General features: G+C 43.7%; 1 protein-coding gene across 1 annotated transcript in view; it reads right to left on the bottom strand.

The window, feature by feature from the left end:
- Positions 1 to 13,765, bottom strand: part of LOC308154043 (von Willebrand factor D and EGF domain-containing protein) — a gene marked incomplete at both ends in the record, with an annotated part of 53,402 nt that overhangs the window by 19,804 nt on the left and 19,833 nt on the right. Inside the window, 7 exons of the mRNA XM_080527223.1 lie at positions 668 to 838; positions 4,942 to 5,079; positions 6,129 to 6,348; positions 7,616 to 7,872; positions 9,993 to 10,107; positions 10,868 to 10,972; positions 12,930 to 13,094. Of these exons, the coding sequence (XP_080383349.1) occupies positions 668 to 838; positions 4,942 to 5,079; positions 6,129 to 6,348; positions 7,616 to 7,872; positions 9,993 to 10,107; positions 10,868 to 10,972; positions 12,930 to 13,094 (1,171 nt within the window). The remainder of the gene's footprint in view (positions 1 to 667; positions 839 to 4,941; positions 5,080 to 6,128; positions 6,349 to 7,615; positions 7,873 to 9,992; positions 10,108 to 10,867; positions 10,973 to 12,929; positions 13,095 to 13,765) is intronic.

The raw sequence follows: 13,765 nt of genomic DNA, 5'->3' as shown, positions 1-13,765 counted from the left end.
CATGACAGAATATCATCAGAATGAAATGAGAGCGCATTGGGTGAGGCCTGGATCGACCTCTACTGAGAGACTAACTACCTCTTCAGAGTAGAAGCCTTACTTAACACCCCACCACTTCACAAAGAAATCCGACCCTTGATGAGGGGATTAATGGTAGCACTGAATTGTCTCCGCTGAGATACCCGCACAGAGTGTGTAAGGAGTCTCCATGATGAATGTGCTGTTCAGAAATCATCACGTTGCAGATGGGCACAGATTCAAAGGCAAATTAGTCAAATCCATTACAACCAGGTAGCAGCTGGAACATAAAAAGGCATATTCCACTAACAGGAATGTATCACTGTCAAGTGTTCTAGAATTGGGCACACCGTGTTTTTTTGACAGTGAGTAACTAAAAGGTTAGGAGAAAATAACACAAATGCTGATAATATCATGTGCTTATAGGCAGAAGCTAAAATGAGAATACTACTTTTTTTTTGATGATGCATGTGATTTTAAAGAGGTGGGTTATTGCACTTAGAGACTCATTTCTCATTCTGTCACTCTGGTTTTCCTAAACCGATATGCTCCGTCAGTGACAGTTATATACCTATTTAAAAATACTCCATATCCGGTACTTATAGGCCAGGAGAGAGTTGAAGAAACAGCTGAAGAGCTGATGTCTTACCTGCCAGAGTGGTTTTGCTGCAGGTGCGTCCGTTGCCATGGAGACCCGGTGGGCAGCGACCGCAGGCGTAGCCCACATGGGGCGGGCGGCGGTCGATGCACTGGGCGCCAGGGAAGCAGGGTCTGCTGGCACACGTGGCTGTCATTCTCCCTGCTGGGGATAGCCCCGGGCCTGGAACACACAATACCTTTCAGTCTACAAACACAAGGCATTTCACCACATTGTACATTCCATTGTTCAGTATTGGTACTGTAGCTTTGGTCATATCTTTAGTCCTCCTCACTTGCATAATACTTTCATGATTTGTTCTAATTCGAATAAGCCTAGCCTTCAAATGTCTCACACCATACCACTGATATGTACCTGGGGATATTTAACATGCATTAAAATGTAACGCCACAGAACTGTACTAGGATTCAATAGCTGAGGCTGCTAATTGCTAAAAGACAGATTATTATTATTTTTTAATTAAAATGCAAAGTCTTGGAAGACCACTTATAATAAAGGTACTTTATAACCAAATTAGGATAGAATGAGATGCCTCCCTGCATTTCGCCACTGTAAGCACTAAGCACGTTATGATGAACACTCATTAAGGTGTTAGGGGGATGAAGGTCTTGAAGTGAATGATTGGTAGGTCAGTATATAATACAGTACAATAATAAAACACAACATAATTTATTATTATTATTATTATTATTATTAATAATAATAATAATACAAATCAATTAATCCTTCCTTTTTGGGGGATTGTGATGGCCAATGGCACCTGGTTCATCATAGATTTTTGCTTATGATGACTGCTGTATAGATGACTCACTTACTTTAGACAAAAGTCGCTGATGTCAAAAATGTCAAATGTAAAATATAGTCCACTCTCTGGCTCGTTCCCAACAGGAGGACATACTCTATTAGTATTCTGTACTATATAATCCAAATTTGATGACTGCCGTTCACCTTGTGAATATGTAGAATCTTTCAAATGTGTCAGCTCTATCTTTTCTGTGTCGGATTGACGAAGTGTTTCTTCACAAAGGCAGAAGAACAGACCAGCTGTCATTTATCAGGGAATGATTTATCCGCCCTTTGACTGCACATTCTGTACCAGGGCTTATTGCCGGTGATTCCAGTCCTGTTTCGACAAGGTCAGCACAATCCCCTCAGACAATGGGAGCTTTATTGGGCAGAGGGGGGATGACATATTGTGCTGTAGTGAATCCCATCTCTACCCTTAAGTGTGATGACAGGCAATTTGCAAGCCTGCAAACTGTGTAACTATAGCTGCCAAAGCCAACGAGGTGCTCACTAAAGTGACATCGTCATTACAGAACAGCTTATTGCTCTGTCCTCAGCAATGGCATCAACAAGCCTTAGTTGAGCCAGGGTGATTTGAAGAGCATCAGAGGCGCCATAGCTTTTTCTTTTTCGCCTAAATATTTATAATATTTTCTTGCAAAATACCACAGAATAAACCCAATTGGAAGGAAGCAGAGGAACAAATAAGATCCAACCCGAAGTCACCATCTCATAATGGGCTCCCGGGGGAGTCGTGATGAAATTGAATAGGTTTGCGTTGTACTTGCCAGCTCTTTCTCTATTTCTAGATGGTGTAACTCCAGCTGAGGCTTTGACAGCTGCTGCCCCACTGGTTTGTGGGAGTCCAGGTTTGACAGTGTCCATCCTACGTAATGACGGGGCTGGTTTGTTGTGTGAGAGGGTTGTGTTGGGGTCAGTGGTGGAGGCTGGGCTGGAGCTAATGGACACTGGCCCCAGGGAGGCTGAGGGGAGAGAGGGGGGGGGAGAGAAAAAGGGGGGGGGGGAGAGAGAGAGAGAGAGAGAGGGGGGGAGAGAGAAAGAGAGAGCGGGAGGGGAGAGCGGGAGGGGAGAGAGAGAGGGGGAGAGAGAAAGAGAGAGAGAGAGAGAGAGAGAGAGAGAGAGAGAGAGAGAGAGAGAGAGAGAGAGAGAGAGAGAGAGAGAGAGAGAGAGAGTGAGTGTGAGTGAACGAACCAAAATAACTAGATAGATAGAACATTTGTTTTCTATCTTCTCCCACAAACGGTTTGCTGCTCAGGAAGATGAGTGGGTCATTTGTCATCTACCTTCTTACAGACAAGCCACTCAAAACTTAAGACTCTGCAGACTCTTTATATTTTGGTACCCCCCTTAAAATATATAGATTTTTCCCACTTAATATTTGATGCTCTGCATTTTTTTCAAGTATTGAGCTATGACAGTGAATATATACAACACTACTGACGATGTGTTGGGATGTAGAAACTTTTACTTTTTTCAGACAGAACCATTTAGTAATGGATGGAATGTTATCTACTTCTAACTACTGATCCCCATGATTTTTAAAAACATAATCATCAAATTGTCACCAATGTATTAGTGGGCTTGCTTCAGCACATGTCTTATCTAATTTTCCACTTCTATATATTGCTTATGACTATGTGGTTATCGAACAGATATCCATAAAAAAAATGCATCCTAATGTGTATAGATTTGACAATGGAACTGGTTCGGTGGCATCTTCTGGCTTTATTTGTAGAATGCTTAAAAATACAGAACAAAGATATACAAATCAGCATTTGGTCACAATGTGGAGGGATGCTACCTCTGTCTTTGTAAGTTGCTTTGGATAAAGGTGTCTGATAATGTAAATAATCTAAACTAATAAACTAATAAATGTAAATGTAAATGCTTCTACTGGTCATATCATTGAGGTTGTGAATTATGGCATATTTCATCTGGAGCATTGTGTTTGCGTAGTGGCGCAGTGACCTCAAAACTGGGGACAGCAGTTTGTTTCTGAACATTTAAAACATGAAAAATATATCTTCTTATACATATTTCGATTTCCTATCAAAACAAATCAAGATGTTTAATTGATTTTATATAGATTTAAAGATGACCTAATTTGTATCCCCTTGACTGCTTTATATCTTTTTCAACGTGACTTTAGTACCCATGGCTGGGGGATACACAGTTTGCAATAGAAAGTGTTCTAAAAACCCAGATTTGACAGGTCACAATTACATTGTTAAATCAATATGTTGTTTAATGACTTGGGCCAGAACAAACTTGATTGAATTTCATATCAAAAGTCTGGACCTATAACTCTTTTATATATTTATTTTATCGACCCGGGGTGCAATTTGCACCATTTGTGGAGAATGACCTATATATTGTACAGTATCTGGGCAGTAATGATATTGATTCTGCTTGAAGGGGCTATTGACGGGGTCTGTTCTGGGCTACGACAACACTTTGCTGAGTGAAAATGATATGATAAATCAACGCTATGAGACAGAGCTGAGGGAGGATTCCTCCGTATGCAGAGACAGACCCGCGTATGTTTTATGGCGACAGTGTCGTGCGTGCCTTGCTCTCCACGGCCCAGTGGCCCAGGTAGTATATCACTATGCATTCCGTCCAGCCTTTCGCTGCCTCCTGCTCCCTGCTCTGCAGCCTCCCTGTCCCAGAACGCAGCTCCAGAACGCAGCACTAATGCCTAGTGGCAGTCAGCTGTCAGCAGCAGCACACACCTGAGCTGTGCCTCTCGCAGCCAGAGGCGGGATACACACTCTCTCTCTTTCTCTCTCTCTCTCTCTCTCTCTCTCTCTCTCTCTCTCTCTCTCTCTCTCTCTCTCTCTCTCTCTCTCTCTCTCTCTCCGATTCACTCCGAGCTCTAACAGGAGAGGGGAGGGAGATGGGAGGGGGAGCAAGGATCACATGCCATCTGGTTCCAATCCTCCATGCATCCCCGTTGGTTTGGGGCTGAAAGGCTGCACGTGGGCCAGGAGAGAGAGAGCTCAAAGGGAATGACTGCAGTATGTATCAACTATAAACTAAAACTATAAACTAAGTGCGGGAGCAATCATTCAGGTTTTGTGTGTTAATGTTCTCCAGATCTGGGGCATCTTAATTTTTGCTTTCCTCTTGTGAGGGGAAGCCTCCCAGTGCTGATCGGCTGGCCTTCAAACAGTAAAGTACAGTGCATGCAGCGTTTCTCACTGGAGTACAGTAAACCTTTGTGACCCTTCAGGAAACCTTTGTCCTATCCATCATACACAGTATTACAGCAGCAAGCTGACGTACGACTACCATCACTTTATCACTTTATTACCTTATTCTACTTTCTATTATTACTTACCTTACTTATTTTACTTTATTCTATTATTGTTGCTGACATTTTGTGTACCCGTACATTGGATGTAATAAAAGTAATTCTGATTCTGATTCTGATTCTAAAGCTGGTTGACCAAGTTTACCTGTGCATGTGGTTCCATCCCCCAGCATGCCCTGGGGGCATTCCCCACACCTGTAGGAGCCAAAGTTGTTGAAACACTGGCCACCAGGGAAGCAGGGGCCCTTCTCACACTCATTCACATCCTCCTGACACGAAGGGCCTGCACCAACACAAAGACACACACCCAGCAAGCCCCTTTAAACCCACAACAAACTAATGTTCAACTACACTACATACAGTACAATGCTGTTGTAGTGTTCAAAACTGGCCGTTGATCATGCCTCTTGATGAACTGACGAGTTGGTGGAAAAAAAGAAGCTCTAATTTCAAGTTAAATTGATTGAAGTCGAATTTGTAGCTGCATTTGTATTGATGGCCAACCTGTACTGTACTGTGTTTCTGTCTACGACAACTGATGGTGCTCTTGACGTTAGAGCTGGTGAAGGCTCCTAAGGGAGTGTTCTGATGAAGTTACAGATGGCTTGAACATTGTGCACAAATGTTTATGTATTTAGTTGCTCTTTTCTCTTTTCTACTGTGTCTCTGTAGTCAGGTTATGTGGTTGAGCTATGTCTCAGGAGCACGACGTGCGTGAATGCAAAACCACATGCAGTAGAAATAAAAGGACCTAAAAGCAAATCAAAAGAAAAGTCAGCAGCCCGTCAAGCCAACTACTGCACTTTTCCCTGTTTCACTGAATGCTTACAAAAGAAACACAATCATATCAGTGTGAGCAGTGAATGGTTGAGAGACATTTTGATAGTAATTCTATCTCCAGCCCTAACCCTAGCCCCAGCCAAACCCTAGCCCCAGCCCTAACCCTAGCTCCAGCCCAAACCCTTAACCTAATCCTAGCTCCAACCCTAACCCTAGCCCTAACCCTAACCCTAAATGGTAAATGGTAAATGGACTGCACTTATATAGCGCCTTTTTTGCTGCTCCAAAGCGCTTTACAACGGCCTCTCATTCACCCATTCACACACACATTCACACACCAATGGCTAACCCTAGCCCCAGCCATAACCCTAGGTCCAGCCCTAATCCTAGACCCAGCCCTAAGCCTAGCCCTTACCCTAGGCCCAGCCATAACCCTAGAGAATATAGCTTGATGTTAAGCCTTATGGATGTTCCAACAACTCTAATGTGCATTGATCTATTATGTGAAAATGTATCAGGTGTTAATACACACCCAATAAGTTGACTCCATACCTCTTAGGCCCTGGGGACACACGCATCGGTAACCATCGGCTGTGTCAACGCACACACCGTTACCACATGGACTAGACAGGCACCGGTTAACGTTTTCTTCGCACAGGTCACCGTGCACGCCCTCCGGACACACACACAAGTACTCGCCAGTTCCCGCCGGAAACTTGACGTTCATCACGCACGTGCCGCCATTGAAACATCCGCAGGGTTTCACACCAACCTACGTACACGAACAGAGGACAGGAACATTAAGACGTTAAGACATGGCGAATTGATTGCCACACAAAGTACTGCAGACAGCCAGACACAGTCGGAATCCCCATTTTCTTCACACTAATACTTCACACCAATCCAATTTAGCTGTTTGCAGGAAAACAAACAAATATATGGAGAGACATAACAATGCAATCAGCAGAATACAAGAGAGGGCAAACAATTCCGTGTGTTCTTGTGCATTCTTCTCAATAGAATGTGTTCCTAACCTTAGCTTCCAGATTAAGACACAGCATCCGTGGCTTATTAGCCCAATGTCTGGAGTGACACTAATTTTAAAATGTTGATACTGACTCAAGTCTTGACTCTCTCCCCTTCGAACATGACGGGGCCAATAATTAGAGGATCTCCTTTAATGGTCATTAGAGAAGGCTGGAAGCAGATGCCTCTCCCCCATCTGGAGGCTAAAGTGGAGTAAGAGTGGGTGTTTATCTCTCAATTAACCGGGCTTGGAGATGAGCAGTAGAAAGGGAGAGTTACACTAGCCATATGCTGTGATTAACACACCACATCAGTGGTAGAGACACAACATTGGAGGACGGGCTAACACATGGAATGGAATAGTAGCAATGGAATCAATGGAATTAATGGAATAGGGGAATGGCATGGAATGGAATGCCTACCCAATTCCATTCCGAGTATTACAACGGTACTCTGTTTCATAAACTGGCGGAGGTGAACAGGTGCATTAACATATGGGAAGGTGTAATCATTTTAATTGTTTCAGTATGCCTCAACGACGACAATGACCATGCCGCATGATAAACAGTCTTCATTTACACAGTGTTTGCTTCAGCAAATAGTTTGCTTGGCTATTTAGGAAATGTACAGTATCTCTAACTGGTAATAATGGTGATATTCTGTATTCTTTTACAATGTGTAATGCCCTGTCTGCAGTATCAAAAGATTGTAGTGCAATAGTACAGTGTTTCCCCACCATGGACATGAGCACAGGAATAAAAAAACAAAAAACAAACATGGGTTGTCACATCCCAAAAGTAGTGCCTTCCCCAAGCAGACAGTCAATGTCAACAGCAAGAGGATTGTAAGGCCTCTGGCGTGACGAGACTTGTGTGATGAATGCCTGTGTTGACGGACCTCTGTCTGTTTTCAGGCTTCGTGGATGAACAGAGCCACACCACCCAGGCAGCGAGGCAGCTTCCCTAAACAGTTTACAGCCCCCCCGCCCCCCGCCCCGCCCCCCACCCCTTTACCTCCACTGTGTATCTGCTCTGGGCATTGCATTCGTCTGACAGCGTGAACTCAAAGGTCCGTGTCTGCGTGTCCTCAGGATGGACTTTCCAGATGAGGAGACCTGCTGGGGAGAGCGTGGCGCCCTGCGGGCCGGACTCCAGCAGGAAGAGCAGTGCCGACCCCTCGGGGTCCGCGGCCGTGAACTGGAACACAAAGTTCTCGCCAGCGAAGGTGTGGAGGCCGCCCGGGGGCTGGTGGAGGGTCGGGGGCTGATTGACTGAGGATTTTCGGAAAGAGACAAAGATAAAAAAAGAAAAGAAGATTGAAAAGAGCATAATGACCCCTGGTATCCACTGGGGTGCACAACAACAACACACAGTGTGCTGAAAGTGAAAATGCAGGCACACAGGGGCATTGTGGGGGAGGTACTAGGGACTTTAAGTGGCGGCGGTTCAGGACGGCTACGGCGTCAGTCCGACAGTCCGACGCGTTGCCGTAGTAACGTAAGCAACGCTACATAATCTACATCGACAACATTTGTTTAAAATGTTGAAAAGTGTAAGCAGTAGTAGAAATGTTGTAGATTATGTAGCGTTGCTTAGTGATAGTACGTTACGACTGCAACGCGTTGGAATGTTGGAGTGACGCCGTGGCCGCCCTGAACCGTCGCTGTCCCATCATTTAGACTGTGCTCTGCTGCAGTTCATGACAAGGGTCCCCCTGAAGACCATCACAACGCGTTTGTGTCAGTAGTGGGATGGAGGAAGAGAGGTGGGGCGGGGGAGGGGGGCGGGAGGGGGGGGAGGGTCAGTCTGTCTACTGGGACACAAGTGCAGGTTGTTCCGTTGCAGGGTGTTTCTGAGGCAAGCCTTGACAAGTATATAATTAGTCCCCTTACAGATGGGCCTCCTCCCCTTTGATCTAACGGGGGGAAGAGAGCGAGAACGGAGGCAATGGGACGAAGCAGCACCTCGGCAAAGAGTGCCAATTGTGTACACGGTGACTGCATCAAAGAGCTGGTACAGGAGCAGAGAGATAGAGAGCACCAACACAACACAAGCTCACAGTTTATCTTCGCCCAGACAGTCCTGATGAGAATCAAACGGTATTAAAAAAAAAAATCGGTATCAATATCCAGTTTTCCACAGCGGGTTTTGCACCATGTGTGCCAAGGTAAATTGCTTCTCCACAGTCACTCCTGGGCTTCGACTGTGCTTAAAGCGGGCCTATTTGGTGCTTAAAACCCCCCTGGTCCTTATGAGGCCAAACAGGGCTCGGGGCACTCACTGTAACTACACCATTGAATTAATTTGAATAGAACTTTTTATAAATAAAATTGCCATGAACTGCTTAGGTTACAGGATCCTGTTGGGAGGACCGAAGGATTTAAAAATGTTTTGCTATAGTGTCTCCACCTTATAAAAACTGCAGAATGTATACAAACTATACTACGGAAAGCCCAGCCACTAGTACCCTTTGCCAGGCACTGTCACCGTTGTCGAAAAAGTCATAATGAAATCATGCACATAAAACTTACTTCGACAAATATACTGTATTTGTTGGGAGTCGCTTTGGATAAAGGTGTCTGCTAAATGCTCAAAAATGTAAATATTAAATAAATAAACATACATACGTACATACATACATATGCATGCCCTGCCCACCCCCACACACCCACCCACACACACTACGACGCATAACTCAATTGAACGAGACCTTCGCTGTAAAGTCTCATAAAACTCTCTTCTCCGTCATTAGTGCTCTTGCCAATCATGATCCGTCTTGTCACCCCACTCCCGGTTATTAATCCCTATTAGACCGCGTTAATGAAGTCAACCGCGGAGCCGTGGGTGTGCTGCAGCCTGTAAATATGCGTGAGGAGGACGCATACAGGGAGAGCAGCTTGCCAGCTGTCAGTCTTCTGGTGAGGATGAATGACTGTAGCAAGGGCACCGCTAAAGAACTCTCCCCCATTCTTCAGAACGGTCACCTTCCACTAATTTTTTTGTTGCTTTATTCTGCCCTAACTTCTTCAAAGACTCAACAATGTTAAAGAAATCGATTAAAATCGGGGGCGCTTAGTGGCGTAGCACAATAATGCGCATAGCACATAATCGCAAGCTCCCTGGTTCAATTTCCGGCCATCGACATATGCTGCATGTCTTCCCTCCTCTCTCTCTCACCGGTCCTTCCTGTCAAACTCTATCATCTTTTATGAGGCCAAACAGGAGTGGGGGCACTCGCCTTAACTAATTAATTTGAATAGAACTTTTTATAAATTAAATTGCCATAAACTGCTTAGGTTACAAGATCCTGTTGGGAAACCAAAGTAGCCCTGTTTGGCCCCAATGAAGCAGGCATTCCCTGAAAATTATTTAAATCAGTGATTTGATTTACCTTGATTTAGAGACCAGGTAAATTTGGATGCCTCAGGATCACATAGCAGACAAGGGCTAGTGGGATTTGAGTCGCCTTCAGCAAAACACATGCCATCTATATTACATGTCCTCTCCTGAGAGAGAGAGTGAGAGAGAGAGAGGAAGAGAGAGGAAGAGAGAGAGAGAGAGAGAGAGAGAGAGAGAGAGAGAGAGAGAGAATATTTACAGTTTCAGAGTAGATCAATACAAATGAAGGTGCTGGGTTGAGGGTAGTATAACAGTAAACATAGTGTTGACAACATTTCTCTGGAGATTCTTCTTGACAGGAAAGAAACCAAACAACAAATTAATCCCCTCTAAGGTAACTCCATTTGATTAAAACATCATTGGCATGCATAGCTTATCCCTTTGGTTTCCTCTGTGTGTGTGTGTGTGTGTGTGTGTGTGTGTGTGTGTGTGTATGTGTGTACCGTAGGTTGTGTACAGTAGGACATAAACAGCATCTGTGATTTAAACTGACAACTGTGAGCAGTAGCAGCTTTGAAAATGATGTTGTACATGTCTGGTTTAGTCATCCGAGAGACAACTGGTATTCCAGAGCACCATTTCCACTGTGCGTCCTAGAAACCATGATGCACCATGCCTCATGAAACATGCACCTGAACAACTACCCCAGGAGCCATTAGAAGGGTGGGCTGTTTTTCACTTCTTGTCCTCGAAATATATTGTCTTACTTGATGGTAAAGACCTATTCCAAAGATTCTGAGCAAATTCACTGCTTAGAGGAAATGAAGCTGTGGACAGAGAGTTTCCTATAGCTACCTTTGTGCGTGGTGTGGGTCTGTAGTATTACCTTTAACTACCCGTGTGCGTGGTGTTGGTCTATAGTATTACCTTTAACTTACAGAGTCCAGAATGGCCCGTGTCACAGACCTGGCAGACACCGTCGTAGATTGTTAGAACCTTCGGTGCACTGTACTGAAGGCCGTCATTGGTCACCTGAAATAGGAAAAACAACACTCTGAAGTGGCAGTTGGCCAATAGTTTCTGGTCTTTACCAATGGAGTCCAAACATTTCATAGGGAGGGGTTAATGTAAACTTGGTTTTAATGGTCTGATGATATATAATAGTGTTGAGTGTTGAGTGAGTGTTGAAACAAGAAATATCACGACTACCAGATCTATCAATTACCAGATTTGGGCTCCAGATGCAGTGTAAATATACCTTGCCTTGCTATGGGTAACTCAGATTCCCCAAAGCTCTCTAGATTAATGGCAGGGGTATGGTAATACTGGGCTCATCCTTTATGCCCAGCTCCTCTCATCTATTTCAGCAGCCACATCTGACTTTGGGCTGACCTTGGGGGACGCCCCATGGCTCTCCCCCTACATTAAGATTTATTCCTTCCATCAAAAACACCTTGGTACTCCTCTTTTACCATCGTAAACAAACACTCTGGGTGCATGTTGTACCATGATATACAGTACCCTCAAATTGTGGTGTTGTAATTTCTGAATGGTGAAACCAATATGTACACAAATATCATCATATAATATGTACACAAATATCATCATATAATATGTACACAAATATCATCATATAATATGTACACAAATATCATCAAATAAGTGCAGGCCAAAGAGTGCAGGCCAAAGAGTGTTTCTTAATCACAGCTGCTCACATAGAGTATACTGTATTTAATACTACACTTGTAAAAGGACACAAAGTCCATCAAAAGTATTTTTTTTTTTTTTTACAATGACAGTTTCTACAGTCATATTATAGGTAATGGAAATGAATGCAGATATTGGCCTTTTTATCTTCTAGCTCTTTCCATGTTTTGATTTGATTTAATTTGATTTATTAGGATCCCCATTAGCTGATGCAAAGCATCATACTCTTCCTGGGGTCCACACAAAACATATACAGTACATATACCATGTCACAGTAAAAGGATTGTCTCAGGTAATGTATGACACGATTTCAAGGCTGCAATTCATCTAATTCACTGGAATCAGACCTTTTCTTTTGCCAGACCGTGAGCAGAACCTTCAATGATGTTCATTTCACACATATCATTTCAGCAGAGAAGCTTATCAGGATTGCATCACCTCACTAGCCTGCTTAGTCTCACTCATAAATCACCAGTCTGACTGTGAATGGTAATATTAGTGGGATAAAAAACATCTCCTATATGATCAAATGTAAATGGGGGAATGTTGAGGAGGTGCTTGAAATGGAGGCAGGGATTCTAACAGAAACTGAATGCACCCTTCTCACCTGTGAAATGATGGCATCGAAAATACATCTTCAGCTAACTCCCATGTTTTAATTTTGTGCAGAGCATGCAGGTTGGGGGGCAGGGCGGAACAGGAGGGGCATCACCCCATCAAGTGGCCCAGGTAGCTTCAGCAGAAACGTTAGATTCTCGATAGCCACTTTATTGATCCCCGAGGGGAAATTAAGGAGGGGGGAGTTAAGGTGGTAGAGGGGGTGGATTTACGGGTGTTAAGGGGGTTCAAAGTGTTCATGTCCTATGCCTGCAGAATATCAATCAAGAGAGATGAAATTATGGGTTCCAAGGTTATCCCCTGCACCTAAGAATGAATTTGAATGATTCAGAATGAGTCAGTCCCCAAATGGCCTCCAAACATGGTCTTGTTTCATCTAAACACACACCTACCCTGTTGTAAATTCACTGCCTATCACCCAAAATAATAGATGGTTTGCACCAAGCATAAGTCGATACAATTTTATGTTCTTCTCTGAAAAGGTTAGTTATGCCTTCTGGCTGCATCCTAGAGAGGTTTAACTCTGGAATCAATTCTGTTGAATAAAAAGCCTCAATATTTGACTGCCAAAAAACTCAAATGTCAAATGTCTCTTCCCCTTTATCTGGACCCTCAACACTCTGAACTGAATCTAACCTGAAACCCAACGGAGTGAATATGTTACCTTCACTTCCCAGCGGGCGTACGGTTTGTCATCCACCATGAAGTCCACTGCATGGCCAGACTCCATGCTGCTCAGCGAGGGGACGGAGCAGTCGAGGGTCTTGGAGCTCAGGAAGGTGGCTCTGGTCCTCTGCTTCTCGCCAGGCACCCACTCCCCATTCATGTGCTGAAATGGCAGAGGGTGTAGTTAGCTGAGCATGATGCTAACGACGCTTAGGTTATTGGTTCGATTCCCGCTGGGACCATATATACTGACAAATGTACGCACTGCACTCACTGCATTGTAAGTCACTTTGGATAAAAGTGTCAGCTAAATGGCATAAATCATAGATCACCATCAAAGCTTTACAGTTTGAGTATGTGACATAGGAATATCATTATTGCCAATGCCTCAGTTCACTGGTCCAGGATGAGAAAGTGAGAAGATCCATCACATTTATCAGATGTAATAACCTTGAACAATGGGAATCACTTCCATTACATTTGATATTGGGTCTGGACATCATTATGCATGAAATACTATTCTTACATTATGTGGGACTAGCAATGGATTCATCCGCCTCAAGGACACACAATTACAGCTCATGATATATTCATGATAACATATTATATTTGGCTTTGTGGAAATAACAGTTAACTCATATCCCTGTTTTCATGCATGGGTGCATAGAGTAATAATAATTCCAGTGAACCGATAGCTATCTTTAGAAATCGTTTAAACTTTTCAGGCCAATTTATTAATATAGAGTATTCTGACAAGAGATCCGATGAATCTGAAGTTCTCGTGTTTAACATAGTATTACTGAGCAGCAGTGTGAGAAACAAGCCAAGTAAGAA

The sequence above is a fragment of the Nansenia antarctica genome (genome assembly GCF_963989245.1).
Source record: "Nansenia antarctica genome assembly, chromosome: 3".
In the NCBI taxonomy this organism is placed as follows: Eukaryota; Metazoa; Chordata; class Actinopteri; order Argentiniformes; family Microstomatidae; genus Nansenia; species Nansenia antarctica.
The sequence above is the reverse complement of the archived record's forward strand: the minus strand, read 5'-3'. Positions and strand labels throughout refer to the sequence as shown.